General features: G+C 48.2%; 3 protein-coding genes and 1 pseudogene across 3 annotated transcripts; 2 read left to right on the plus strand and 2 right to left on the minus strand.

Annotated features, from left to right (window-relative positions):
- The first annotated feature begins 2514 nt into the window (after window positions 1–2514).
- LOC136456368 (rop guanine nucleotide exchange factor 12-like) lies at window positions 2515–5302 on the plus strand. Its single transcript, XM_066456203.1, has 6 exons — window positions 2515–3213; window positions 3345–3616; window positions 3709–3783; window positions 3915–4181; window positions 4296–4610; window positions 4726–5302. Exons 1-6 carry the CDS (start codon window positions 2895–2897, stop codon window positions 5083–5085), a joined length of 1608 nt encoding a protein of 535 aa, XP_066312300.1. The 5' UTR covers window positions 2515–2894; the 3' UTR covers window positions 5086–5302.
- Window positions 5303–5481: 179 nt separating this feature from the next.
- LOC136456369 (peroxiredoxin-2C-like) lies at window positions 5482–8036 on the minus strand. The gene is made up of 3 exons (XM_066456204.1): window positions 7713–8036; window positions 6460–6539; window positions 5482–5975 (listed from the first exon to the last, which is right to left on the minus strand). The coding sequence occupies exons 1-3, from the start codon at window positions 7865–7867 to the stop codon at window positions 5722–5724; spliced, it is 489 nt and encodes a 162-aa protein (XP_066312301.1). The 5' UTR covers window positions 7868–8036; the 3' UTR covers window positions 5482–5721.
- Window positions 8037–20948: 12912 nt separating this feature from the next.
- LOC136460848 (rop guanine nucleotide exchange factor 12-like) lies at window positions 20949–23990 on the plus strand (annotated as a pseudogene).
- A 335-nt stretch (window positions 23991–24325) lies between these two features.
- On the minus strand, window positions 24326–26757 carry LOC136456370 (peroxiredoxin-2C-like). Its single transcript, XM_066456205.1, has 3 exons — window positions 26462–26757; window positions 25216–25295; window positions 24326–24747 (listed from the first exon to the last, which is right to left on the minus strand). The coding sequence occupies exons 1-3, from the start codon at window positions 26614–26616 to the stop codon at window positions 24494–24496; spliced, it is 489 nt and encodes a 162-aa protein (XP_066312302.1). The 5' UTR covers window positions 26617–26757; the 3' UTR covers window positions 24326–24493.
- Window positions 26758–27851: the final 1094 nt, after the last annotated feature.

Below are 27851 nucleotides of genomic sequence, written 5' to 3' on the forward strand. Positions count from 1 at the left end.
AAACATATCTAGGGTGTTGATACACCATTTTAGTGATCTCCACTTGCATAGTGCTTAGTGTTTTATTAGGTGATTAGCGTAGGTGCTTTGCGAAGTGCTTAGGTTGATTAGACCACCGCTTATGCGCTTGTTCTAGGTTTAGGCCTAGTGTTTAGTAAGGTTTGCATATCTCTTACCACTCGGTGCTTGCGCGCACCATTGTTATACATTGGCGGGGCTTGTAGTCTTGCAAGATCACACCAACCGTGGTTGTGGTGTGGCCGCCACCGTGTACCAAAGGGAACAAGACCCGCGACGTTTTGGCCGGAAGCTTGATAGTGAAGACGGTGGGGAGCATCCGGGAGAGGCTTGCCGGATGGCACGTCGGAGACCCACTTGCGTGTGGGGAAGGCCCGAGGCTATCCACGGAGTTACTCGATCTGAAGCTTGACCCTTACGAGGGATTCCTTGCGAGGGGCTCCAACGAAGACTAGGGGAAGCTTGCGTGCTTCTCGATACCTCGGTAAAAATATCAGAGTCGTCGACGAGAGTTTGCATATCTCTACCTTGCTCTTTAGCTTCCGCATTTACATTGATTGTTTTACTCCTTTTGTGGTAGAGATAGCAACACACTAGCAAAAATGTAGTTGCACATTTAGATAGTTTATCTTTTGCATATGTTTTGCTAAGGTTAGAAAAAGAGACCATAGTTTAGAGTTAGAATTTTAAGTCGCCTAATTCACCCCCCCCCCCTCTTAGGCGTCATGGTCCCTTCATCAGGGTTCGATGAGGTGTTGGACAGGTCGAGCGCATTGTTCCTCAGCGTGGGGTTTGGCGAGGCCCTAGTTGGCGTGATGCGTGGCTACGTCGGTCTGATGGCTGTGTCCGACATAGGGCATCGGACTTGAGTCTGACGGTTTTTATCATCTCTGGACCTCTCTGGATAGCATCGAACCCTCCCAGTGTGGAGTCCAACGGTGCGTCCGAGGCGTGGGTCTGACGGCTCTTTCAACGCGTGGCAGTGGACCATTGGCGGCAACGATCGTTTTGATTTGAATGAGGTGATGTGGCAGCACGTGGTTGGCCGTGGTAGGCGTCAGACCCAGGCGTTGGATGGTCCGATGCCCTGTGTCTACGGGTCCGGCGGTCACTTAAGTGGCCTAACGGTCACTAGCTCTTGGGGTGTCTATTTAAGTGAAAGGGTCGTTCTTGGGTCTTTGTACTTTGACATATTTCTCATCCCTTAGAGCTAAGCCACTCCTCTCCATCCACTCCTACTTGATTGATTCATCATTTGGTGGGATTGGAGAGCATCCAAGTGCATTGCTTGAGTGATTGCATCTAGAGGCACTTGGTGATTGTGTTTCGCTGCGGGATTCACTTGTTTCTCTTGGTGGTTGCCACCACCTAGAAGGCTTGGTGCAGCGAGGACCGTCGAGCGGAGGAAGGTGCTTGTCTCCGGCTCTGATAGTGGTGATTGTGAGGGGTTCTTGATCTTTTCCTGGTGGAAAACCAAAAGGTACTCTAGTGGATTGCTCGTGGCTTGTGTGATCCTCATCTTGTGTTGGTTGTGCTGCACCCAATTGTGGGTTAGTCGTGTGATGCCTATAAACACGTGAACCTCTAAGTGAGTGGATCGCCACAACGGGAACTAGCTTGCCGGCAAGCAAGTAAACCTCGGTGAAAAAATCATCGTGTCATCTTGTCCCGAGGATTTCTTGGTGTTCATTGTGATTGATTGACTTCATCTTGTGATTGGCTCATTCTTCGACACGGCAGTATAACTCACTATCCCTCTCGTGTATTTACATTTCTTAGTGTAGCTAAGCTCTTTAGTGTAATTAGTTTAGCTAGCTTGTTTCTTGTTTAGTGGTTAGTGAGGTTCTTTAGTTAGTCTTTGAGGGCTCGCTAACTTAGTGTAGTGACATAGTCTTTGTGTGCCTAGAGACTATAGAAACTAGAATTGTGGTAGATGACTTGTATTTTTAGTAAGCTAGCGCAACATTCGCTTCGCCTCATAATTATCTAGCCGCTTTGCTTAGTGCTGTTGTAGAAATTTTTATAGACTATTCACCCCCTCTGGCTATTAGAACCTTTCAACGGGGGCGGGGTACACATGCGGGGTGGGACGATGCAGACGGGGAAGGACTACAACGGGGGCGGGGTACAACGATATGAGATGTTCGATATCGTCCGACGGAATCCTATCCCATCAGAAGTCTGAGCGCCAACCATTCTCTTTCTTAAAAAAAAACTCATACGCGGCTCAAGGCCTTGGAAACATTTTGTCTCCTGCTTATAGTTGCATATGTATATACCGACGAAACAGCAGACATGTACTGATGTACATGCAAACGTGAACCGGGAGCGGGACAGCGATCTTGCTGGTTTTGCTGAAAGCGAAGGATGGAAGAAAAATAGAGCAGACTGCTTAAATTTGGCCGCAACAATGGCGCGTCCCCTGCTTGGCTTTGGTTTTCCAACTTTTGGCTTGCTCCCCAGCATGACCATGCCCCTCTCTCCTCGACGCTGGCAGCCAATCGTGCGCGCGCCTGTGCCGGCCGGGGGAGGGGCTGGGCTGGCCATGCACGCGCGCACAAGGCACGCAGCAACACAAAAGTTCCAAGGCCTCCCCTTCCTGTAGCAGTCGCGAGGCGGAGCGGAAGGCAGGCCGGTGTCCTGCCCTGCCTGCCTTGCGCGCGCGTCCTCAACCCCTCACGACCCATCCCGTCGTCCGTCGAGCACCGGCGCGGGCAGGCCATGCACGCGCCCAGCTAGCTCATCACACATCAGCGTCGTCTCGATCTTGACCTGCTGCTCGCCTCGATCGCCTGCTCCCGGCCCGCGTCCACATCGTCGGCGCGCGCCCGTGAGCGGGCTCGCGCGTGCACGGTTTCTCTTCGCATGCCCCTGTGATGGTCGGTGGGTTCCTGCGGCGCGGCCACAGCCTTGACAGGTTCCTGTCGAGGAGGCGGCGGGCCGTCTCGCCCAGCCCCTCGTTCTCGTCGTCGTCGTCCTCCTCCTCTTCGCCGTCGTCTCCGCGTGGCAGCAGCGTCAGGAGCGGGATGGCGGAGGACGACGACGACGCGCCCACCACGGCGCCACCGCCGCTGCCGCTGCAGAAACGAGTCCTGTCCAGGAGCCATGGCTCGCGGGCCACTCCTGGCCGGTCCCAGTCCCAGGACCTGCCGCCGGTGCCATCGAGAACCGTCCGCGACAGTGGACCGCCTTCAGGTGATGTGATGGGATGTGATCACCGTTACTGCATGCTAACCATCTGTGTTCTTCAATTCTCTTGCGATAACATCGATCTGGTCTTTTAATTTTATACAAGAGTTTCTCAGGGTGATCTCCGCTCTGTGCAGAGTTGGATTTGATGAAGGAGAAATTCGCCAAGCTGCTGCTTGGGGAGGACATGTCCGGCACGGGCAAAGGGGTGTCCTCCGCTCTCGCTCTCTCCAATGCCATCACAAACCTCGCAGCCTCCATATTCGGCGAACAGCGCCGCCTCGAGCCCATGTCTGCGGAGCGGAGATCGCGATGGAACAAGGAAATCGACTGCCTCCTCTCGGTCGCCGACCACATCGTCGAGTTCGCTCCCTCGCAACAAGTATCCGAGGATGGAACAAACATCGAGGTCAGCAATGAAATACTAAGCAATAAATTTCACCCTGCTACTGCACTTGTGACTTGTACACTGCATTTCGTCCTTATTGGATCTCCAATCAGGTGATGGGCACTCAGCAGCGCGGTGATCTCCTTGTCAACATCCCCGCCTTGCGAAAACTCGACGCCATGCTCCTCGTAAGCATGACCGTATCTTTCTTTCTTTGGAGCTCATCCAATCAAATATACAGATGCAACGGCGCCGAGTTTTTTTTTTTCTTCATCTCGGCGCTGTTTTTTTTCTTTTTTTCTGCCGTGGAATGGAACAGGAGTATCTTGACAGTTTCGGCGAGGCCCAGGAGTTCTGGTACGTGGCGAAAGAAGCGGACGGCGGTGAGGACGCTGACGACACGTGCAACAAATGGTGGATCCCGACGGTGAGGGTCCCCGCCGAGGGCCTGTCGGAGGCGTCCAGGAAGTGGCTTCAGCACCAGAAGGAGCTTGTAGGGCAAGTGCTCAAGGCGGCCATGGCCATCAACGCCGATGTCCTCGGAGAGATGGAGATCCCCGAGGAGTACATCGAGTCCCTCCCAAAGGTGATTCATCATGCATAAGATCCTTTTCCATTCAACAAGAGAGGCTGCTAAAAATTCACTAGATAACCCAAAAAAAAAAAAACTCAGACTAGCCTCTTCCTTGAAAATGTGCAGAATGGAAGGTCCATTCTTGGAGACTCGATATACAAAATCATAACCGACGATGTTTTCGACCCCAACGAGCTCCTGCAGTCCGTAGACCTGTCGACAGAGCACAAGATCGTGAATCTCAAGGACCGGATCGAGGCCTCCGTCGTCATCTGGCACAGGAAGATCTGTCACAAGCTCTCGTGGGCCCATGCTGGCGTCAGCTTGGAGAAGCGGGAGGAGTTCGAAGAGCGGGCGCAGACTGCCCTGCTCATCCTCAAGCACAGGTTCCCCGGCATCCCTCAATCGTCGCTCGACATTAGCAAGATCCAGTACAATACGGTACCGAAATAAAGAGCCTCAGTTTCCCAGCTCCGATCCTTTCCAGATTTCTGTCCATGGAGTCATGAACTGAATCGATGTGCTGTTTTTTTTTTTGTTTTTTGTTTCGTTTCAGGATGTTGGGTATGCCCTCTTGGAGAGCTACTCCAGGACACTCGAGAGCCTAGCTTTTGCAGTTCTGTCTCGGATCGAAGACGTTCTCCACGCCGACGCCGTGGCTTGCGATCCCAACAAGCGGACCAAGTCTAGGAGACGGCCTAGTCTAGAGTCTCCTGTTCCTGATGCCACCGCTGAAGCGCATCACGGCAGTTGCGTGCATTGGCAGGACCAAGACGCTGAGGACGGCGAGAAGCATCCGGATGGTAATAACGGTAGAAAGCTGAAGAAGATTCACAGGGTGGTGACGAAGAAGTTCCTTCACACACAACAAATCGACAATGTGGCGAGTGGGTTGAAGAGCTTCACACACAGATAGCAGCGGTGCTGTGAGTGAGGTTTGAGATGACCAGTTCTGCGTGCATGGACGGTGTCCATACTATTCGGAAACGAACATGTAAATAGTTCAAGTTTATATACAAAAATAGGACCACGGGATGTGGGGCTTGGCCGAGGGATGATAGCATGCGTTCCTGTCCAAATTTACTATGAACACGTCTGCTACCAGAAATTGTTGCACGGCGACTCGGCGAGCACATGACCCGTCAGCTCCATCGTTGCCATTGCGACGCAACCTCACGCCGCCATTGCCATGCCCGCTCGTGTTTGACGTTAGAGAGGGGTGCGCAAAGCTGCACTGCGTAATGGTCGTTGCCACGCATCCTCACGCCATTGCATAATGACATTTGAGAGTGCGCAAAGCTGCACTGCATAATGACATCAAATGGCAGTAAAATACTTGTGGTTCTCTCAGCATCAACTTTGTGTCGCGACGAATCGAAAGTTGCTCGAACCGGCGAATATAGCATACGAATACCAAATTGTGCATGACTCAACGACGACAGTTTCATATACTACGTGGAACTGATCTTGTCCGACGACAAGTTATTCAAAGATGAGTTCAAACTAGACTGACATCCACAACATGGCCGAGCTTTTTGAAGAGATCAAACTCCTAAAGGGCTTTCAGGATCTCCTCAGCACCGGAGATTGTGAACTGTCCACCTTCCTCGATGTTTGCGACAGTGACCTTGAGGTCGTCAGCCAGAAGAGCAAACCTTTTTGAGCGGACGCCCAGTCCTTTCTCTGTAAGATCAAGCTCAAGATCGAGTGCCTTGGTGTATGCTCCAGATCCGTCAGCAAGGAACTTCACATGTTTGTTCTCAGGGTAAGTCTTTGCCCATGCCTTCATGACAAATGGGTCGTTAACTGCGTATCACAATGCAGCAAATTATGTCATAGTCTGGCCTAGCTACTTTTGATCAAGCTCATAAGCACAACAGGGCAAATTGATGGAATTCAGTCGGTGTAATAGGAAGGGGTAGAACAGATTTACAGTTACTAAATATGATCAATGCTACATGCTAGCCTCCTGGCAGCAATTATTTACAGATGCACCATAATGCTTATGAAACATAGCAGATCATCACTTAGCATTTTGCTTTTTATTTAAATTTCAAACATTCAGTGATAGAGAAGTACGGGGAAAAAAATGCATGACAACATTGTGTAACATTACAGCAGAGGTACCATACAACTAGGCAAAGAACATTAAGAAAATCACAGTATCTGAAAGAACAATATAAGTTTGAGCGCACTGCTTCATATTCAGCTCAGGATGTTTGCAATGAAAAAATTATCAAAACAACTGTCTTTGCAAATACAGATAGGCAAATATATGTTGGAAGCATACCGCTGATAAGCAGGATCTCATCTACACCCTTGGCTTTGAGCTGCTCAGCCTGTGTAATGAAGCCTGGCACATGCTGGTTGCTATGAACATAGAAGAAATGCACAGAACAGAGAGCCTGAGTACTTCAGCTTTTCACAAAATAATATAAGGATTTCAGAGATACAAGAGCAATAGAACTCTTGGCTTCAGTTAGTGGAATTACCTTCAATGCAAATCTTTTTATAATTTAAGCAATTTGCAATTTTCCATTGAACTTCTCAAATTAAAGCAGCTAACCAATTTTACAATACTAATAAGCACTAACACAGACTAGCCAGTGATTCGTAAATAATCAAACAAAAGATAATACCTTTTGTTCGCACTAAACTGAAATCATAGGTTATAGTTAGACTAGATAAAATTCAGTAGTTACAAGAGGGAAGCTACCATGCATGAAAAATTCATGGGTTGTAGTTAGACTAGATAAAATTCAGTAGTTACAAGAGGAATGCTACCATGCATGAAAAATATACTGGCATGTAGTGATGTTATTCAATTTCCTTCTGTAAAGGGACAATTAATCAAGGAGGACCTGCCTACAGCCCTACACCATCACAATCCATTCACTGTGGGAGGGGGCCATAGTTGCATCCGCAGTTGCTGATCCTTCTTAAGGACCAGTATACATGCAGAAGGTTCTCACGACACATTATCTTCCCAAAGTTGTGGGACGGGTGCTGCTTGAAGGCCCAGATCTCAACAAGGTAGTCCTTATTCAAGCTGCACCGTTGCGTGAACTCAATAGACCCCTCCCTCCCCTTGAAGACCGTGGTTTACTAGCTGACCCAACGTTGACAGGTTCCGCTCCTCACTGCCAGCAATGCACCTGACGCTGACTAGGAGGTGGAACCGGTTCTGCTACACTTCAAGGCCGGACTATTTCACGATCCTCTCAGCGCGCAAGCATGGTTGCTCTTCTCTGTCAGGGATACCGCCTGCAGCAGATGTGCTGTCGATCTGGCATGGCTAAGACCGGGGGTTTGTCCCTAAAACTTCTAGTAAAAAAAACTGCTGTCGATCTGTTGCTCAAAACTAAATCGCTAGTTTTGAATCCGAATTGGAACTAGTTCCAAAAGAACCCAGATAATCCCCCTCCGCCCCGACGAGACCTAGAAAGACCTCTCTCCCCAAAAACACAAACACAGGGCCAAAAAGCTCGGAGATCTCCGAGAAAGTGGGAGGAAGAGACGGGCACGGGAAAAGGGCGTAGGGACCTGCAGGTCGGCGTGAAGGCGCCGGGGACGCCGAAGACGATGACCTTCTTGCCGGCGGCGAGCGCGTGGACGGAGACCTGCTGCAGCTGGTCGTTCTCGTCGAACCACCCGAGCTGGCCGTCGGGGAGGGAGTCGCCGACAGCGATCGGAGCCATGGCCGTGCAGAAGGGATAGGGTGAGGGGCAGCGCGGCGAGGAGAGGAAGCGCAGGCGAGTGAATGGGGACTTGATTGCGGGTAGTGGTGGGTGGCCGATGGCCTCGCCTGGAGGTTGGATGGAGTATTTGTTGGAGGCGCCTGGTGGGTGGGGGCGCTGCGTAGCAGACCCCCGTGTGAACGCAATGATTTTGGCGGATATGCCGGTATGCCGCGAAGCGAGCAGGTCGGGGGCCGGCCGCCCGGGGAAATTGGGCTCATTTTTCTATGCTACTAGGAGCACTAGACGGTGGTTCATGATAGCCGCCGGCTGAATTTCCGAATAGAGATACTCCATGTTTTTAGTTTGCATCGCAGTTGGCTCACATACACAAAACACGCAGAATCCACGACTACTTCTCTGCTGACCTCCGATAGCACCGGTCCCACTACCTCTCCTTCTCCATCTCCGACAGACTTAGAAGGGATTCGGGGGAGACAGGCTGGCCATACAGTGGGGATAGCGGGAGGCGGCGGTTAGGGTTCCACCGACGTAGGAGGCGCCAAGGCCAGAATGGGGCAAGGGCGTTCATGGCCATGGTGGTGGCCGGAGGGGAGAGGGGAAGGAGGAGGTCACCGCGGGCGGTAGGGTCTCGTCGGGGCTCCGCGCCCGTGGAGCTACGACGAGACCTACCACGCCGCGACGGGTTGGTGGGCGATGGCGGCGTGTTGGGCTCCAGGAAGAAGAAGAGGTGGGGTTTAGGATGAGAGCTCGAAGCCATTAGATGATCATATCAATGTAAAAAATTTGAGTGTTTTTAGGCAACAAAACACAATAGTTCTTGCTAGACAGATTCTAAGAAAATGTCTCACTATGTTGGTGTCGAAACGGCTAGACGAGACCTCTCAATGAGACCATGAGTGCACACACACGCCCATGCCTCCGTGGTCAACGCATTCAAGGCATGCAGGTACTATGCGGAGCGGCCTGCTGGGAACGGCCGTCACGGTCGTCGATCACGGCGGGCCGACCTACTCTTCTTGCTCAAGTTGAAATACCCCATGTGTCGGTGCAGAAAGTGATCAACACGTAAATATTTGTAGTTTTGTTGTACGTTGTGATCGGAGGTGGCCTAGCACTCCCCCTTCACAGCTACAAACACAATCAAGATAACAACTCATCAACAACCGCTACAACAAGATAACTTCACCGCGAAGGCATGCCATGTGCCAAGAACAACTAGAGGGGATTCACCTCAAACCACAGAACTTGCATTGCCATAGAGGAAGAACCACTAGGATATTTAACTAGTCCGTCACTCTTATGAATGTCAAGTCTCTGATCGTCATTACTACACGGGAACCTACATCTTTGCCATCGTAGAGAGGAGATGCACATTATTATCCTCAGTCATCCAAAGTGGAGGGTTGCCTGTCCCTGGCACAGAGCGACGCAAAAAGACCCTTTTGCCCTCGCCCTTCCCAACAAAACAGTTGTCTTCCTTCTCTTCCATTCTCTCCAACCGCTTGTCCGCGTAGGATGGAACCCTTGTCCTCACTGAACAAAGCATCTTGGTAGCCGGACGTTTGAAGAAAGGAACGCAGTAGGGGTAGAGACTAGGCTCCCCCTCATCCAGTGCGATAAGTGCGGGAGGGAGAGGGTGATTAGATCTCATGGCGAAGACAAATGAAAACTATGGTCATGTTTTCTTCAAATGCCCAAGAAATGAACCTAGGATAAGTATTTTGGCTGAGTAAACTTTTCTGGTTTGAGTTTGATTTGGTGGCAATGTTGATTCGTTTCACTTGTTTAGATACTCGCTAGATGCGTTTTTTTATGAGTGGCAAAGATTTTATTCGAAAAAAATTAGTGATTCAGGAATCATTGTCATTAATCTAGTGCCCAGATTTAACCATGTTGGGTGTACACAAGACGAAGAAGCTAATTCCATGCTGGGGAGGAGAAGGGTACTTGGGCAGAAAAGCAAGATAGAGTCCAAGATGGATGTCTTGATTGCAGCTGTTTGGATATTGAGTTTATTGCTTATTGATGTTGTTAGAACCATGTATTTTTTTTCAAGTAAGATGTAGTTGATGAAATGTTAACCATGTATTTGAAGAAACCATATGTGTGCTCTAAAACCTATGAAATGTAATGTTTTCAGGATCACAAAATCCATACAATACCAAGGTTCACAAATTCCATACAATACCAAGCATTGTAGTTCATGTATTCCATACAATATCATACAAAATACCAATTCTAAACGCCTTTCATGAGTCACAAGTTCAGGCCTCACATTTCAACCTTAGGCCTCTCATTACATTCAGTCCTCACACTTAGGCTTCACAAAATACATAGGGCTCTCATCAGTTAACTGGTTTTGCCAGAGAGGCGTTAATTTTGGAAGCTTTGGAGCCTCTCCTCAATACTGTCGGCTCCCACATCTTGTATTATTCATCTTTATATTTATTGTATGATCGTCATGGTCAAGGGTTTTCCACCATGCTACTTTCTGTGTATGCTATGTTACTTTTTATGGATGATTTAGCACGAGAGACATAATGATGCTGTAGGGGTGATGTGTACGCATGCATAAGGAGGAAGTTGGTGTGAGCAGGAGCGGAACCAGTGCCAGTGCTTCTAGAGCTGCAACAACCAGCCTTTTTTTTTTGATGAATCAGGAGGAGCCAGAGGCTCCTAATGCAAATAGAATAAATAAAAAGAGTACGAGTTACAAAAACAAGAGAGAGTGACAGAAAGCAAAGGAAGCTAAAAGGACCTAAGGGGTTCAGGGAACCGAAAAGGAAAGAAAGAAAATCCAAAGGATTACAGGAAGGAGTTTATCCATGATTCTAAAAGAGGAGCTATTCTGGCCTTTGCTCTATGCAGCAGTAAAAGAGCTTCCGATGTCACATATCTTTTGCAACCATCCACAGTGGGGTTCTTGCTTCTGAATATGACATCATTTCTTACCATCCAAATTCCCCAGCTGCAACACCAGCCTTAGCTCTAGAACCTCATATATGACCCAAAAGAGAGCGTTAGTCGTAAAAAAAATCAATCCATTTTCCATTAATTCACCACACCTTATTTAGTCCAGCGCGTTTTCATTGTAGCTTTTCTGGCCCCGCCACTAGATACGAGTGTGCATGTGCAAAGGAGTGATTGTGCGTGCAGCATGCGCGTGTACATAAAGAATATACAGTGGGGAACGAGCCGTAGCTCGAGTGGCACGCTGCCGGTCGTGGGTTTGAGCTCTGCTCGACCCACGATTTCCCACCGAGGGTTTTTCTCTATTTTCAACAGTGCCTCTCTTGCGATTGCGGCGCGCCCGTCGTCTACAGAGCCTTGGACGGTTTCAGTGATCTCTTCAAGGACGCGAACTTAGAATCTAGGTGTAGTTGTAGGATCTGTTTGTGTACGTATGTGTAAGTGTGTGTGGTGTGGTGTTGGTGTGTGTCTGATCATGAACATATACTACAGTTGTACCTAGATGAGAGGCGCAAAAAAATATACAGTGTGTTCGAAATTAAAAAAATAAGGGAAAAGAATTGCAATCTGCTCCATAAAACCTTAAATTTTAACGTGATTGTGGAAACATTTTGTCTCTTTTCTGGGAAATGCTACACGTACGGGCGCCACGCTTCCTAGGCCTGTGCACTACCAGCCCAATAGACGTGTTTCCCTTTACCTTCATTCTTTCACCATTTCCCAAAATAAAAATATGGCGACAAGCACTGTCGTCGCGGCGTTCTCTACAACTCGCCCGTCGCTCGCCTTCTCCAGCGGCGACCAGCCGACCACCTCCGCTTCCCCCGCCCCGGGGCGAGGCCTCTACGACGCTAGACTGTGCCGCTGGAGTCACGCCGGCCGCACGCCCTTGCCCTCATAGCCGGAGCGGGCACCAGCGTCCTCCTCGTCACCTCCTCCTACGCCTGGAGACCGTGAGGGCATCGAGGTCGCGTCGTACTTCACGCTCGCATCGAGGCTCCACACGCCCCAGTGCCCCCAGCCCCGATCAGCCCATTGAAGCGGTTATCGAGTTTCTCAATACGCCTGATATGGTGGCCGCCTCCCACTAGAGTGTCGCGCCTGACATGTTGCAAGTGTATGTTTGAAGTATTTTTAGATGTTCAAGAGCTATGTTGCAAGTGTTTCGTATGGATGTTGCAAAAGTAGATTGAGATGTTGCATATGTTGCAAAGTGTTCCAGAGGCATGTTGCAAGTTTTTCAGAGGCACGTTGCAAGTGTTTGTTCAAAATGTTTCATCTGTTTCAAACGTATGTATGTTACAAACGTTTTTCATCTGGATGTTGCATATGTTTCATGCATATGTTGTAAGAGTATGTTCAAAATGTTTTATCTGTTTTAGTGTTATGTTGCAAGAAGTGTTTTCATGTTGCAAGTTGCAAGTGTTTTATCTGGATGTTGCATATGTTTCACACATATGTTGCAAGTGTATGTTCCAAATGTTTCATCTACTTTAGACGTATGTTGCATTCAAGTGTTTCTTGTTGCAAGTGTTTCGTGTTTCAGAGGTATATTCAGAGAGTCATTGGGGCATGGCTCGGGCGAAGTGGGAAGGGCGCGGTGAGTCAGGGGCCGACGGATAGGGCACGCGGTGCACGTGGGGTCCTAAAAGCAGGGCGTAGCTCGTCCTCATCCTGGCTCCTGGGTCCCGCTCTCCCAGAGAGAGGGAGGGGGTCAGGGGGAAGGAGCGGCGGACACAGGGGCGGGGCGAGGCGGACGGGTGAAAGCTCTAGTTTGGTTTTGGTGAATTGATGAAACCCTAAGTGCTAACCTACTGCTCTAGTGATCATGAGAATAGGGAAGCACATTCCAAGTGGTGGAGCAAACGATGAAGTTCATGATGATGGTGGTGATAGCAACGGTGATGATCAAGTGCTCGGGCTTAGAAAAGAAGAAAGAGAAAAACAAAATGGGCTCCAGGCAAAGGTGATATCCATAGGGCCATTTTGTTTTGGTGATCAAGACATCTAGTGGGTGTGATCACATTTAGGATAGATAGCCATACTATTAAGAGGGGTGAAACTCGTATCGAAATACGGTTATCAAAGTGCCACTAGATGTTCTAACTCATTGCATAATCATTTAGATTCTAGTGAGTGCTAACATCCTTGAAAATATTTGTGAAAATATGCTAACATACGTGCACAAGGTGATACACTTAGTGGTTAGCACATTTAAGCAAAGCTAAAGTGTTCGCGCTTGAAGAAGAGGTGAAACGGGGGCGTCAGACCCTGCTTCACAGAAGCATCGGACCGGCCTCTGGCCTGGGTCTGATGGCTAACCCTGCTGGGGGTGCTGATGTGGCAGCTTGAGAGAGCTCCTAGGGGAGCGTCGGATCGCCTTAGGTCCGATGGCCAGACCTCGGACTCGGTCCGACGACTCTAGAACCTCTCGGTGTAGATTTGACTGGTGTCGGACCCTCAGCGTTGGACCGGGTGTAAGGAAAATGGACCCTTGGCTATTTACTTTGGATTTTGGTGTTTAATGACCAACACAACCAAATTGGACTAATGAATTTGCAAGTGATTGCTTTGTAGTTCAATAGGATGCAAGACGTGACTTGGACAAAGGCAACGTGATGATCCGATGATCAACACCTCAAGCAAGACCTTAGAAGCATAAGAGAAGACCTAAGATATCAAGCAAAGTCCAAGCATAAAGATAGGAACCAAGCCGCACGCAAGATCGTGAAAAAATGAGCTCACAGAAGCGACCAGACGCTGGACGAAAAGCGATCGAACGCTCCAATCAGAGGCTCGGCAACAGCAGCAGCGATTGGATGCTGGACCAGACGCTGGCGGCAAACCGACCGGACATAGGACAACAGCGTCCGATCGAGTACAGAGAGGTTCTAGAGCAGGCGAACTTGCGACCGGACACGTCTGGTGGCAAGTGACCGGACGCTAGCAGCGTCCGATCAGTGGATCATGGCTCCAACGGTAGGGACGACCGGACACGTCCGGTCAGTAGCAGAAAAGCGGGATTTCGTCCCCAACGGCTACTTTCTCAGTGGGGCTTATAAATATAACCCCCAACCGGCCATTTGAAGTGTGTGGAGTTGAGGAAACATATCTAGGGCGTTGATATATCATTTTAGTGATCTCCACTTGTATAGTACTTAGTGTTTTATTAGGTGATTAGCGTAGGTGCTTTGTGAAGTGCTTAGGTTGATTAGACCACCGCTTATGCGCTTGTTCTAGGTTTAGGCCTAGTGTTTAGTGAGGTTTGCATACCTCTTACCACTCGGTGCTTGCGCGCACCATTATTGTACATTGGTGGGGCTTGTAGTCTTGCGAGATCACACCAACCATATTTGTGGTGTGGCCGCCACCGTGTACCGGAGGGAACAAGGCCCATGGTATTTCAGCTGGAAGCTTGATAGTGAAGACGGCGGGGAGCATCCGGGAGAGGCTTGCCGGAAGACACGTTAGAGACCCACTTGCATGTGAGGAAGGCCCGAGGCTATCCACGGAGTTACCTGACCTGGAGCTTGGCCCTTGCGAGGGATTCCTTGCGAGGGGCTTCAACGAGGACTAGGGAGAAGCTTGCGTGCTTCTCGATACCTCGGAAAAAATACCGGAGTCGTCGACGGGAGTTTGCATATCTCTACCTTGCTCTTTAGCTTCCACATTTACATTGATTGTATTACTCCTTTTGTGGTAGAGATAGCAACACATTAGCAAAACCGTAGTTGCACATTTAGATAGTTTATCTTTTGCATAGGTTTTGCTAAGGTTAGAAAAAGAGGCCATAGTTTAGAGTTAGAATTTTAAGTCACCTAATTCACCCCCCCTCTTAGTCTTCACGGTCCCTTCAATTGGTATCAAAGCCAGGTTGGCTCAATTTGGACCTTTGGCTTAACCGCCGTTGAGCCGACGCTATTTAGAGTGGTTGGGATGGATACCTCTAGGCCTCCGCACTTTGACAGCACTAACTTCCCTTACTATAAGGCTTAGAATGGCTTGCCACCTTGAGACGGTTGATTTGGATGTATGGAGAGTCACTCGTGACGGGATGAAACCCATCAAGAATCCCGAAAACCCCATAAAGAGTGATGAAAAAGAAATGCATTTCAATGTTAGAGCTAAAAATTACTTGTTTGAATCTTTTAGCATAGATATGTTTAACCAAGTGTTCACTTTAAATATGGCACATGAAATTTGGTTAAAACTCTAAGAGCTCCATGACGGCACAAGTAATATCCGTGAGCAAAAACATTGTCTAGCTAAACAAAATTATGATTCCTTTACAATGAATAATGATGAGCTTGTTCATGATATGTATTCTCGTTTGAATCTAATTATCAATGAGCTCCATTCAATAGGATTAATAAAGCTAGATGATGCGGACATCGTGAGGAAGATTATCTCCATGCTACCACAAAATAAATATGCAAGCATCATCACCATCCTTCACAATATGGAGGACTTGAGCACCATGATCTCGGGCGTAGTCATTGACAAGATAGTGGCATTTGAAATGTCACGTAAGATGGGTCAAGAAGAAGCTTCTTCATCAAGCAAAGACAAAGCTCTCGCATGTAGCGAGAAAAAGAAGATGAAGGGCAAGCAAGTTGAGACAAGCTCAAGCTCAAGCTCCTCAAGTGAAGATGAAGAAGATGATGAGGACGATAATGATGATGATGAAGATTCAAGTGATGATGATCAATCTTTCTCCTCCACCTCCGACCTTGATGAAGAATCAATCAAATTAATCAACAAGGTGGAGAAGATGATCCAAAGTCTCAATGTCAAGGGTGTGCCCATCCAAATTTAAGATCTCATTTTTACCAATCAAAGAAATAAGCAAAGAAAGAGATGATGCTATGGATGCGGCGAATTAGGGCACTTTATGAAAGTTTGTCCAAACAAGCCCACACCCAAGACAAAGAAGAAGGCGTGCAAGAACCAAGCCCTCACATCAATAAGATCATGGGATAATTCTTCAAGTGAAGAAGAACACCATCACAAGAGGCGAGGTCGCAAGCACTCATCATCAAGCTCTTCTCGTGTGTACCTTATGGCACGAGGTAACGAAAGCTCATCCTCTAGTGAGAGTGATAGTGATGATGATATACCTTCTTATGATGAAATTGTGTAACAAAATCTTAATTATGCTAAAATTTACACTAGTCAACAAAAAAGCTAAAAAATTTAAAAGAAAACCTAGATAGTTCACAAGAAGCTTATAAAACTTTGCTTGAACAGTATAAGAATTTTGCTAATCTCAATGTTGAACCATCTACTAAAATTGAGCAACTTAAGGCTAGTGCAACAACAAATGCATGCACAATCAATGATGACCAACTTATAAAGAAAAATAAAAAATTAAAAGAAAAGTTAGCTAGCTCACAAGATAGTTATAAAAGTTTGCTTGCAAAAATGTAAACCATGTGCAAATATTATGATGAGCTAACTAATAAAGTTGTTAATCTTGAAGCCGTTAATACAACTCTCACCAAGGCAACTAAAAAGAAAAGTTCTATCTTTAACATGTCTAAAAAGGATGCCTCTACTTCTTGTAATGATTTATGTTTAGACTCACCTTTGTGCAACCAAGTTTGTATTGAGAAAGTTGTTGTAGATACATGCACACAAGAGGTTGCAAAGGAGAATGAGTAACTCAAGCAAGAAGTAGCTCGCCTCACTAAAGACTTGACTCAAGTGAAAGGCAAGATAAAGCTAGCCCAACTTCATCAAGATAACACCGTTAAGGGAGTGAAGAAGCTTGATGAAGGACAAACTGTGGTTTGCTACGTGTGCCACAAGGAAGGTCACAAGTCCTATGAGTGCAAGGTGAAGAATGGGGGAGGAGCAAAGAAGAAAGAGAAAAAACAAGCAAGCAAGCTCTCCAACACCTATACCAACAAGGTGGACAAGAAGGCCTCCACACCTTATCTCTTGAAGAAGAAGAAAAATGACAAGGTGGTGGCCATCAAGGTGAACAAGCAAGCCAATAATGGGGTCAAACGCTTTTGGGTGACAAAGGAGATCATTTCCAACATGAAAAGCACCAAGAAGGTTTAGATCCCGAAAGGGAAGTGAGAAGTCCAATGGACATCGAGGAATTTAGAGACTTGGCAAAGCATGGGTGTATTTCATGGGGTGCATCATGATGGTCAAAATCATTGTCAAGTGGGTTAGTGAATACTATGGACCCAAATTCCCCTTCCCATGTTAGGTAACTAGATTCAATTTACTTTAATTGGTATTAGATCTAAATTTTCCTATAATTGGTATCTTTTAGCATCTAGTTACTCTTCATGTCTAGGCTTGCATTTGCATTCTTATATATTTTGTCATGCATACACTAGGTATTTCATATGGTAGGCTTGCTCGGTTTCATTCTTATTACTTGGAGCAATCCTATATGGTTTAAAATTGTTTTGGAGCACGGCACATAGCTTTTCCTTCAATTATTCATCTAATATGTGCCAAAGTCCAAATTGTAGATAATTTCTTCCGAATATCGCCTTTGAAAATGACTCTCACATTCATGTGATGTCATCTTTCAAGTGGTATTTTTTATTCTAAAATCAATGTGCATTTTTCCTACAAGTAATCCATACTTGTGTGCACAAATTTAGAGAGAGGTTACTCTACAAGTTGGATGCTTTGAGACTAACACCTTTTTCAAGCTTATCATGTGTGTAGTAGTCTCATTGCAAGGAAAATAGAGTCCCCGGAGTTAAGCATCATACTCCAAATATCCATCACCGATTGCAAGTGGTAGAAATCATATTGATTTCTATATGTGGTATTTCTAAATCAATATCATCATATTGATTTCATTTTGATATTTATATGCTTTCTCCGTGTATTATATAGATTAAATTTACTTGTGCAATACTTTGTCAATTATGCATATGCTTTGCCTTCTATCATATGTATGCATATATTTAGGGGGAGCTTAGTCTTTATAATGAGAGAGTCAAATTTTATGATCTATTTCACTCTACACACAAAGGATCACAAAGTTTGACCCTCCCTTGTGCTACTAATGTCTTCCTTTTTGTGTTTGATTCCAAAGGGAGAGAATTTATAGGACCAAAAGCAAGCATTAATTTGTAGTAATGGTCCGAGAAAGAGAGGATAGTTGATTATGGATTAGTCTATGTAATGAGGAGAATTTGTAGGAAGCAAGGCTTAAATCCATAATGCCACATGGAGACATTTTGCAAGGGCAAGATAAGTGTTCAAGTGGTATCTTCTATTCTTACAAGTAGTATCTTTTAGCATCATATAACCTTGCCCCTTGCATTGCATCCTAGCAAGTAGACAGTTTTTAAATTCCAAATTCTATTATTTGCTTGATTTGGTCGTGTTGTCATCAATCACAAAAAAGGGAGAGATTATAAGGAAAATGGACCCTTGGCCCATTTACTTTGGATTTTGGTGTTTGATGACCAACATAACCAAATTGGACTAATAAATTTACAAGTGATTGCTTTGTAGTTCAATAGGATGCAAGACGTGACTTGGATAAAGGCGATGTGATGATCCGATGATCAACACCTCAAGCAAGACCTTAGAAGCACAAGAGAAGACCCAAAATATCAAGCAAAGTCCAAGCATGAAGATAAGAACCAAGCCGCACGCAAGATCGCGAAGAAACGTGCTCATAGAAGCGACCGAACGCTGGACCGGACGCTGGACGAAAAGCGACCGGACGCTCCGATCAGAGGCTCAGCAACAGCAGCAGCGACCGGACACTAGACCAGACGCTAGCGGCAAACCGACCGGACATAGGACAGTAGTGTCCGATCGAGTACAGAGAGGTTCCAGAGTGGTGAACTTGCGACCGGACGCTGGCAGCGTCCGATCAATGGATCGTGGCTCCAACGGTCCTGGACGACCGGACACGTCCGGTCAGTAGCAGAAAAGCGGGATTTCGTCCCCAACGGCTACTTTCTCAGTGGGGCTTATAAATACAACCCCCAACCGGTAATTTGAAGTGTGTGGAGTTGAGGAAACATATCTAGGGTGTTGATACACCATTTTAGTGATCTCCACTTGCATAGTGCTTAGTGTTTTATTAGGTGATTAGCGTAGGTGCTTTGCGAAGTGCTTAGGTTGATTAGACCACCGCTTATGCGCTTGTTCTAGGTTTAGGCCTAGTGTTTAGTAAGGTTTGCATATCTCTTACCACTCGGTGCTTGCGCGCACCATTGTTATACATTGGCGGGGCTTGTAGTCTTGCAAGATCACACCAACCTGTGGTTGTGGTGTGGCCGCCACCGTGTACCAAAGGGAACAAGACCCGCGACGTTTTGGCCGGAAGCTTGATAGTGAAGACGGTGGGGAGCATCCGGGAGAGGCTTGCCGGATGGCACGTCGGAGACCCACTTGCGTGTGGGGAAGGTCCGAGGCTATCCACGGAGTTACTCGATCTGAAGCTTGACCCTTACGAGGGATTCCTTGCGAGGGGCTCCAACGAAGACTAGGGGGAAGCTTGCGTGCTTCTCGATACCTCAGTAAAAATATCAGGAGTCGTCGACGAGAGTTTGCATATCTCTACCTTGCTCTTTAGCTTCCGCATTTACATTGATTGTATTACTCCTTTTGTGGTAGAGATAGCAACACACTAGCAAAAATGTAGTTGCACATTTAGATAGTTTATCTTTTGCATATGTTTTGCTAAGGTTAGAAAAAGAGGCCATAGTTTAGAGTTAGAATTTTAAGTCGCCTAATTCACCCCCCCCTCTTAGGCGTCATGGTCCCTTCATCAGGGTTCGATGAGATGTTGGACAGGTCGAGCGCATTATTCCTCAGCGCGGGGTTTGGCGAGGCCCTAGTTGGCGTGATGCGTGGCTACGTCGGTCTGATGGCTGTGTCCGACATAGGGCATCGGACTTGAGTCTGACGGTTTTTATCATCTCTGGACCTCTCTGGATAGCATCGGAACCCTCCCAGTGTGGAGTCCAACGGTGCGTCCGAGGCAGTGGGTCTGACGGCTCTTTCAACGCGTGGCAGTGGACCATTGGCGGCAACGATCGTTTTGATTTGAATGAGGTGATGTGGCAGCACGTGGTTGGCCGTGGTAGGCGTCAGACCCAGGCGTTGGATGGTCCGATGCCCTGTGTCTACGGGTCCGGCGGTCACTTAAGTGGCCTAACGGTCACTAGCTCTTGGGGTGTCTATTTAAGTGAAAGGGTCGTTCTTGGGTCTTTGTACTTTGACATATTTCTCATCCCTTAGAGCTAAGCCACTCCTCTCCATCCACTCCTACTTGATTGATTCATCATTTGGTGGGATTGGAGAGCATCCAAGTGCATTGCTTGAGTGATTGCATCTAGAGGCACTTGGTGATTGTGTTTCGCTGCGGGATTCACTTGTTTCTCTTGGTGGTTGCCACCACCTAGAAGGCTTGGTGCAGCGAGGACCGTCGAGCGGAGGAAGGTGCTTGTCTCCGGCTCTGATAGTGGTGATTGTGAGGGGTTCTTGATCTTTTCCTGGTGGAAAACCAAAAGGTACTCTAGTGGATTGCTCGTGGCTTGTGTGATCCTCATCTTGTAGTTGGTTGTGCTGCACCCAATTGTGGGTTAGTCGTGTGATGCCTATAAACACGTGAACCTCTAAGTGAGTGGATCGCCACAACGGGAACTAGCTTGCCGGCAAGCAAGTAAACCTCGGTGAAAAAATCATCGTGTCATCTTGTCCCGAGGATTTCTTGGTGTTCATTGTGATTGATTGACTTCATCTTGTGATTGGCTCATTCTTCGACACGGCAGTATAACTCACTATCCCTCTCGTGTATTTACATTTCTTAGTGTAGCTAAGCTCTTTAGTGTAATTAGTTTAGCTAGCTTGTTTCTTGTTTAGTGGTTAGTGAGGTTCTTTAGTTAGTCTTTGAGGGCTCGCTAACTTAGTGTAGTGACATAGTCTTTGTGTGCCTAGAGACTATAGAAACTAGAATTGTGGTAGGATGACTTGTATTTTTAGTAAGCTAGCGCAACATTCGCTTCGCCTCATAATTATCTAGCCGCTTTGCTTAGTGCTGTTGTAGAAATTTTTATAGACTATTCACCCCCTCTAGCTATTAGAACCTTTCAACGGGGGCGGGGTACGCATGCGGGGTGGGATGATGCAGACGGGGAAGGACTACAACGATATGATAAAGTGCGGTGCGTTTCTGATGAGATGTTCGATACCGTCCGACGGAATCCTATCCCATCAGGAAGTCTGAGCGCCAACCATTCTCTTTCTTAAAAAAAAACTCATACGCGGCTCAAGGCCTTGGAAACATTTTGTCTCCTGCTTATAGTTGCATATGTATATACCGACGAAACAGCAGACATGTACTGATGTACATGCAAACGTGAACCGGGAGCGGGACAGCGATCTTGCTGGTTTTGCTGAAAGCGAAGGATGGAAGAAAAATAGAGCAGACTGCTTAAATTTGGCCGCAACAATGGCGCGTCCCCTGCTTGGCTTTGGTTTTCCAACTTTTGGCTTGCTCCCCAGCATGACCATGCCCCTCGTCTCCTGCCCTGCCCCGCCTTGCGCGCGCGTCTCACCCTCACGACCCACCCTCGTCCGTCGAGCACCGGCCGGCGAAGCAGGCCTGCCTGCCCTGCTGCCCGCGCGCGTCATCACGACCCATCAGTCGTCGTATCGATCTGGGCAGCCTGCAGCGCCCACTCGCCACTCGATCGCCTCGACTTCCTGCTGCTCCCATCGCGTGCACGGACTTCTCGTCCATGACCCGTGATGCGTCGGTGGGTTCCTGCGCGTGGACAGCCTCGACGGTCTGTCTTGTATCGATAGAGCTTTTTCGAGTTGTTCAAGGGTCCCTCTACGCAATTCTTCCGAATTTCGAATAGTACTTAAGATCCTCTGTTTTCGATTATCTAATAAATCTTTTAATGAAAGTAGATTATCTTGGAGGCGGCGGGCCGTCTCGCCCTGCCCCTCGTTCTCGTCGTCGTCCTCCTCGCCGTCGTCTCCGCGTGGCAGCAGCGTCAGTAGCGGGATGTCGGAGGACGACGACGATGCGGCCACCACCACGGCGCTGCTGCCGCCACCGCCGCTACAGAAACGGGTGTTGTCCAGGAGCCACGGCTCGCGGGCCGCCACTCCCGCCCGGTCCCAGGAGCTGCCGCCGGTGCCATCGAAAACCGTCCGCGACAGTGGACCGCCTTCAGGTGACGTGACGTGATGTGATCACCGTTACTGCATGCTAACCATCTTCAATTCTCTTGCGATAACATCTGTGTTGTGTTGGGATTGGCTGCGCTGCGCTGCAGAGTTGGATTTGATGAAGGAGAAATTCGCCAAGCTGCTGCTTGGGGAGGATATGTCCGGCACGGGCAAAGGGGTGTCCTCCGCTCTCGCTCTCTCCAATGCCATCACAAATCTTGCAGCCTCCATATTCGGCGAACAGCGCCGCCTGGAACCCATGTCTGCGGAGCGGAGAGCGCGATGGAACAGGGAGATCGACTGGCTCCTCTCTGTCGCCGACCACATCGTCGAATTCGCCCCCTCGCAACAAGTATCCGAGGATGGAACAAACATCGAGGTCAGCAACGAAATTGTGACGCCGCTAATTTCGGCCAGTTTCACCCTGCGATTGCACTTGTGACATGTACGCTGCATCTCTTCCTTATTGGATCTGCAATCAGGTGATGGGCACTCAGCAGCGCGGGGATCTACTTGTCAACATCCCCGCCTTGCGAAAACTCGACGCCATGCTCCTCGTTAGCATGATCTTTCTTTCGAGTTCATCCAATCAAATATACAGATGCAACGGCGTTATTTTTTTTTTCTCTGAATTCAACTTTGTTTCTTTCCCTTCCGTGGAACAGGAGTATCTTGACAGTTTCGGTGAGGCCCAGGAGTTCTGGTACGTGGCGAAAGACGCAGACGGGGGCGAGGACGACGACGGCACGTGCACGTAGGGCAAAAGTTGAATGAGGGTCCCCGCCGAGGGCCTGTCGGAGGCGTCCAGGAAGTGGCTTCAGCACCAGAAGGACCTCGTAGGGCAAGTGCTCAAGGCGGCCATGGCCATCAACGCCGATGTCCTCGGAGAGATGGAGATCCCCGAGGAGTTCATCGAGTCCCTGCCAAAGGTCCTTTTCCTTTCAACAAGAACGAGGCTGCTAAAAATTCACTAGATAATAATAAAAAAAACTAGTAGTCTCTTTCTTGAAAATTATGCTACTACTCATGCGTGTTGCAGAATGGAAGGTCCATTCTTGGAGACTCGATATACAAAATCATAACCGACGACATTTTCGACCCCAACGAGCTCCTGCAGTCCGTAGACCTGTCGACAGAGCACAAGATCGTGATCTCAAGGACCGGATCGAGGCCTCCGTCGTCATCTGGCACAGGAAGATCTGTCACAAGCTCTCGTGGGCCCATGCTGGCGTCAGCTTGGAGAAGCGGGAGGAGTTCGAAGAGCGGGCGCAGACTGCCCTGCTCATCCTCAAGCACAGGTTCCCCGGCATCCCTCAATCGTCGCTCGACATTAGCAAGATCCAGTACAATACGGTACCGAAATAAAGAGCCTCAGTTTCCCAGCTCCGATCCTTTCCAGATTTCTGTCCATGGAGTCATGAACTGAATCGATGTGCTGCTTTTTTTTTTTTTTTGTTTCGTTTCAGGATGTTGGGTATGCCCTCTTGGAGAGCTACTCCAGGACACTCGAGAGCCTAGCTTTTGCAGTTCTGTCTCGGATCGAAGACGTTCTCCACGGCGACGCCGTGGCTTGCGATCCCAACAAGCGGACCAAGTCTAGGAGACGGCCTAGTCTAGAGTCTCCTGTTCCTGACGACGCCACCGCTGAAGCGCATCACGGCAGCTGCGTGCATTGGCCAGATCAAGACGTTGAGGACGGCGAGAAGCATCCGCCGAATGGTAACGGTAGGAAGCTGAAGAAGATTCACAGGGTGGTGACGAAGTTCCTTCACACACAACAGATCGACATTGTTGCGAGTGGGTTGAAGAGCTTCACACACAGATAGCAGCGGTGCTGTACGTGAGTGAGGTTTGAGATGGCCGACCAGTTTTGCGTGCATGGACGGTGCCCGTACTATTCGGAAACGAACACGTAAATAGTTCAAGTTTTTTATATACAAAAATAGGACCACGGGATGTGGGGCTTGGCCGAGGGATGATAGCATGCGTTCCTGTCCAAATTTACTCTGAACACGTCTGCTACCAGAAATTGTTGCACGGCGAGCATATAACCCGTCAGTTCCGTCGTTGCCATTGCCACGCAACCTCACGCCGCCACTGGCCATGGCCGCTCGTGTTTGACTTTAGAGAGGGGTGCGCAAAGCTGCATTGCATAATGGTCGTTGCCACGCATCCTCACGCCATTAGCATGGCCGCTCGTGTTTGACATTTGAGAGTGCGCAAGGCTGCACTGCATAATGACAGCAAATGGCACTAAAATACTTGTCGTTCTCTCAGGATCAACTTTGTGTCACGACGAATCAAAAGTTACTCGAACCGGCAAATATAACCGTACAAATTCCAAATTGTGCAGGACTCAACGACGACGGTTTCATATACTACGTGGAACTGATCTTGCCCGACGACAAGTTATTCAAGATGAGTTCAAACTATGACGTCCACAACATTGCCGAGCTTTTAGAACAGATCAAACTCCTAGAGGGCTTTCAGGATCTCCTCAGCACCAGAGATTGTGAACTGTCCACCTTCCTCGATGTTTGCGACGGCGACCTTGAGGTCGTCAGCCAGAAGAGCAAACCTTTTTGAGCGTACGCCCAGTCCTTTCTCTGTAAGATCAAGCTCAAGATCAAGTGCCTTGGTGTATGCTCCAGAACCGTCAGCAAGGAACTTCACATGTTTGTTCTCAGGGTAAGTCTTTGCCCATGCCTTCATGACAAATGGGTCGTTAACTGCATATCACAAAGCAGCAAATCATGTCAGTCTGGCCTAGCTACTTTTGATCAAAGTCATAAGCACAACATGGCAAATTGATGGAATTCAGTCAGTGTAATAGGAAAGGGGTACAACAGATTTACAGTTACTAAATATGATCAATGCTACATGCTAGCCTCGTGGCAGCAATTATTCACAGATACACCATAATATGAAACATAGCAGATCATCACTTAGCATTTTGCTTTTTATTTAAGTTTCAAACATTCAGTGACGGAAAAAAAATTGCATGACAACACTGATAACATTACAGCAGAGGTACCATACAGCTAGGCAAAGAACATTAAGAAAATCACAGTATCTGAAAGAACAATATAAGTTTGAGCGCACTGCTTCATATTCAGCTCAGGATGTTTGCAATGAAAAACTTATCAAAACAACTGTCTTTGCAAATACAGATAGGCAAATATATGTTGGAAGCATACCGCTGATAAGCAGGATCTCGTCTACACCCTTGGCTTTGAGCTGCTCAGCCTGTGTAATGAAGCCTGGCACATGCTGGTTGCTATGAACATAGAAGAAATGCACAGAACAGAGAGCCTGAGTACTTCAGCTTTTCACAAAATAATATAAGGATTTCAGAGATACAAGAGCAATAGAACTCTTGGCTTCAGTTAGTGGAATTACCTTCAATGCAAATCTTTTTATAATTTAAGCAATTTGCAATTTTCCATTGAACTTCTCAAATTAAAGCAGCTAACCAATTTTACAATTAATAAGCACTAACACAGACTAGCCGTGATTCGTAAATAATCAAACAAAAGATAATACCTTTTGTTCGCACTAAACTGAAATCATGAGTTATAGTTAGACTAGATAAAATTCAGTAGTTACAAGAGGGAAGCTACCATGCATGAAAAATTCATGGGTTGTAGTTAGACTAGATAAAATTCAGTAGTTATAAGAGGAATGCTACCATGCATGAAAAATATACTGGCATGTAGTGATGTTATTCAATTTCCTTCTGTAAAGGGACAATTAATCAAGGAGGACCTGCCTACAGCCCTACACCATCACAATCCATTCACTGTGGGAGGGGGCCATAGTTGCACCGCAGTTGCTGATCCTTCTTAAGGACCAGTATACATGCAGGAGGTTCTCACGACACATTATCTTCCCAAAAAGTTGTGGGATGGGTGCTGCTTGAAGGCCCATATCTCAAGAAGGTAGTCCTTATTCAAGCTGCATGCACCGTTGGGTGAACTCAATATACCTGGTGAAGACCGTGGTGACCTTGCTGACCCAACGTTGACAGGCTCCGCTCCTTACTGCCATCAATGCACCTGACGCTGACTAGGAGGTGGAACCGGTTCTGCTACACTTCAAGGCCAGACTATTTCACGATCCTCTCAGCGCGCAAGCATGGTTGCTCTTCTCTGCAGGATACCGCCTGCAGCAGATGTGCTGTCGATCTGGCATGGCTAAGACCGGGGGTTTGTCTCTAAAACTTCTTGTAAAAAAAAAACTGCTGTCGATCTGTTGCTCAAAACTAAATCGCTAGTTTTGAATCCGAATTGGAACTAGTTCCAAAAGAACCCAGATAATCCCCCTCCGCCCCGACGAGACCTAGAAAGACCTCTCTCCCCAAAAACACAAACACAGGGCCAAAAAGCTCGGAGATCTCCGAGAAAGTGGGAGGAAGAGACGGGCACGGGAAAAGGGCGTAGGGACCTGCAGGTCGGCGTGAAGGCGCCGGGGACGCCGAAGACGATGACCTTCTTGCCGGCGGCGAGCGCGTGGACGGAGACCTGCTGCAGCTGGTCGTTCTCGTCGAACCACCCGAGCTGGCCGTCGGGGAGGGAGTCGCCGACAGCGATCGGAGCCATGGCCGTGCAGAAGGGATAGGGTGAGGGGCAGCGCGGCGAGGAGAGGAAGCGCAGGCGAGTGAATGGGGACTTGATTGCGGGTAGTGGTGGGTGGCCGATGGCCTCGCCTGGAGGTTGGATGGAGTATTTGTTGGAGGCGCCTGGTGGGTGGGGGCGCTGCGTAGCAGACCCCCGTGTGAACGCAATGATTTTGGCGGATATGCCGGTATGCCGCGAAGCGAGCAGGTCGGGGGCCGGCCGCCCGGGGAAATTGGGCTCATTTTTCTATGCTACTAGGAGCACTAGACGGTGGTTCATGATAGCCGCCGGCTGAATTTCCGAATAGAGATACTCCATGTTTTTAGTTTGCATCGCAGTTGGCTCACATACACAAAACACGCAGAATCCACGACTACTTCTCTGCTGACCTCCGATAGCACCGGTCCCACTACCTCTCCTTCTCCATCTCCGACAGACTTAGAAGGGATTCGGGGGAGACAGGCTGGCCATACAGTGGGGATAGCGGGAGGCGGCGGTTAGGGTTCCACCGACGTAGGAGGCGCCAAGGCCAGAATGGGGCAAGGGCGTTCATGGCCATGGTGGTGGCCGGAGGGGGGAGGGAAAGGAGGAGGTCGCCGCGGGCGGTAGGGTCTCGCCGGGGCTCCACGCCCGTGGAGCTACGACGAGACCTACCACGCCACGGCGGGTTGGTGGGCGATGGCGGCATGTTGGGCTCCAGGAAGAAGAAGAGGTGGGGTTAAGGATGAGAGCTCGAAGCTGTTAGATGATCAGATCAATGGTAAAAAATTTGAGTGTTTTTAGGCCTCAAAACACAAGAGTTCTTGCTAGACAGATTCTAAGAAAATGTCTCACTACGTTGGTGTAGAAACGGCTAGACGAGACCTCTCAATGAGACCATGAGTGCACGCACACGCCATGCCTCCGCGGTCAACGCATTCAAGGCATGCAGGTACTATGCGGAGCGGCCTACTGGGAACGGTCGTCACGGTCGCCGATCACGGCGGGCCGACCTACTCTTCTTGCTCAAGTTGAAATACCCCATGTGTCGGTGCAGAAAGTGACCAACACGTAAATATTTATAATTTTGTTGTACGTTGTGATCGAAGGTGGCCTAGTACTCAATGACACATGGTTTATACTGGTTCAGGCAACGTGCCCTACGTCCAGTTTGAGTCAGTCGGTGACTTTATTCCTGAGCCCAGGTGCTCGAAGTTTGCTGTGGGGTTACAAACGGA

Source organism: Miscanthus floridulus, chromosome 6 (genome assembly GCF_019320115.1).
Source record: "Miscanthus floridulus cultivar M001 chromosome 6, ASM1932011v1, whole genome shotgun sequence".
NCBI classification, from domain to species: domain Eukaryota; kingdom Viridiplantae; phylum Streptophyta; class Magnoliopsida; order Poales; family Poaceae; genus Miscanthus; species Miscanthus floridulus.

What these genes read in the sequence shown, in the direction of transcription:
- LOC136456368 (XM_066456203.1), top strand. Translation starts at nt 2,895, where the DNA reads ATGGTCGGTGGGTTCCTGCGGCGCGGCCACAGCCTTGACAGGTTCCTG. An exon ending in ACATCGAGTCCCTCCCAAAG is followed by an intron (nt 4,182 to 4,295) that starts GTGATTCATCAT and finishes GAAAATGTGCAG; the next exon opens with AATGGAAGGTCCATTCTTGG. An exon ending in GCAAGATCCAGTACAATACG is followed by an intron (nt 4,611 to 4,725) that starts GTACCGAAATAA and finishes GTTTCGTTTCAG; the next exon opens with GATGTTGGGTATGCCCTCTT.
- LOC136456369 (XM_066456204.1), bottom strand. Translation starts at nt 7,867, where the DNA reads ATGGCTCCGATCGCTGTCGGCGACTCCCTCCCCGACGGCCAGCTCGGG. An exon ending in GCCTTCACGCCGACCTGCAG is followed by an intron (nt 6,540 to 7,712) that starts GTCCCTACGCCC and finishes CTATGTTCATAG; the next exon opens with CAACCAGCATGTGCCAGGCT. An exon ending in TGAGATCCTGCTTATCAGCG is followed by an intron (nt 5,976 to 6,459) that starts GTATGCTTCCAA and finishes TGTGATACGCAG; the next exon opens with TTAACGACCCATTTGTCATG.
- LOC136456370 (XM_066456205.1), bottom strand. Translation starts at nt 26,616, where the DNA reads ATGGCTCCGATCGCTGTCGGCGACTCCCTCCCCGACGGCCAGCTCGGG. An exon ending in GCCTTCACGCCGACCTGCAG is followed by an intron (nt 25,296 to 26,461) that starts GTCCCTACGCCC and finishes CTATGTTCATAG; the next exon opens with CAACCAGCATGTGCCAGGCT. An exon ending in CGAGATCCTGCTTATCAGCG is followed by an intron (nt 24,748 to 25,215) that starts GTATGCTTCCAA and finishes TGTGATATGCAG; the next exon opens with TTAACGACCCATTTGTCATG.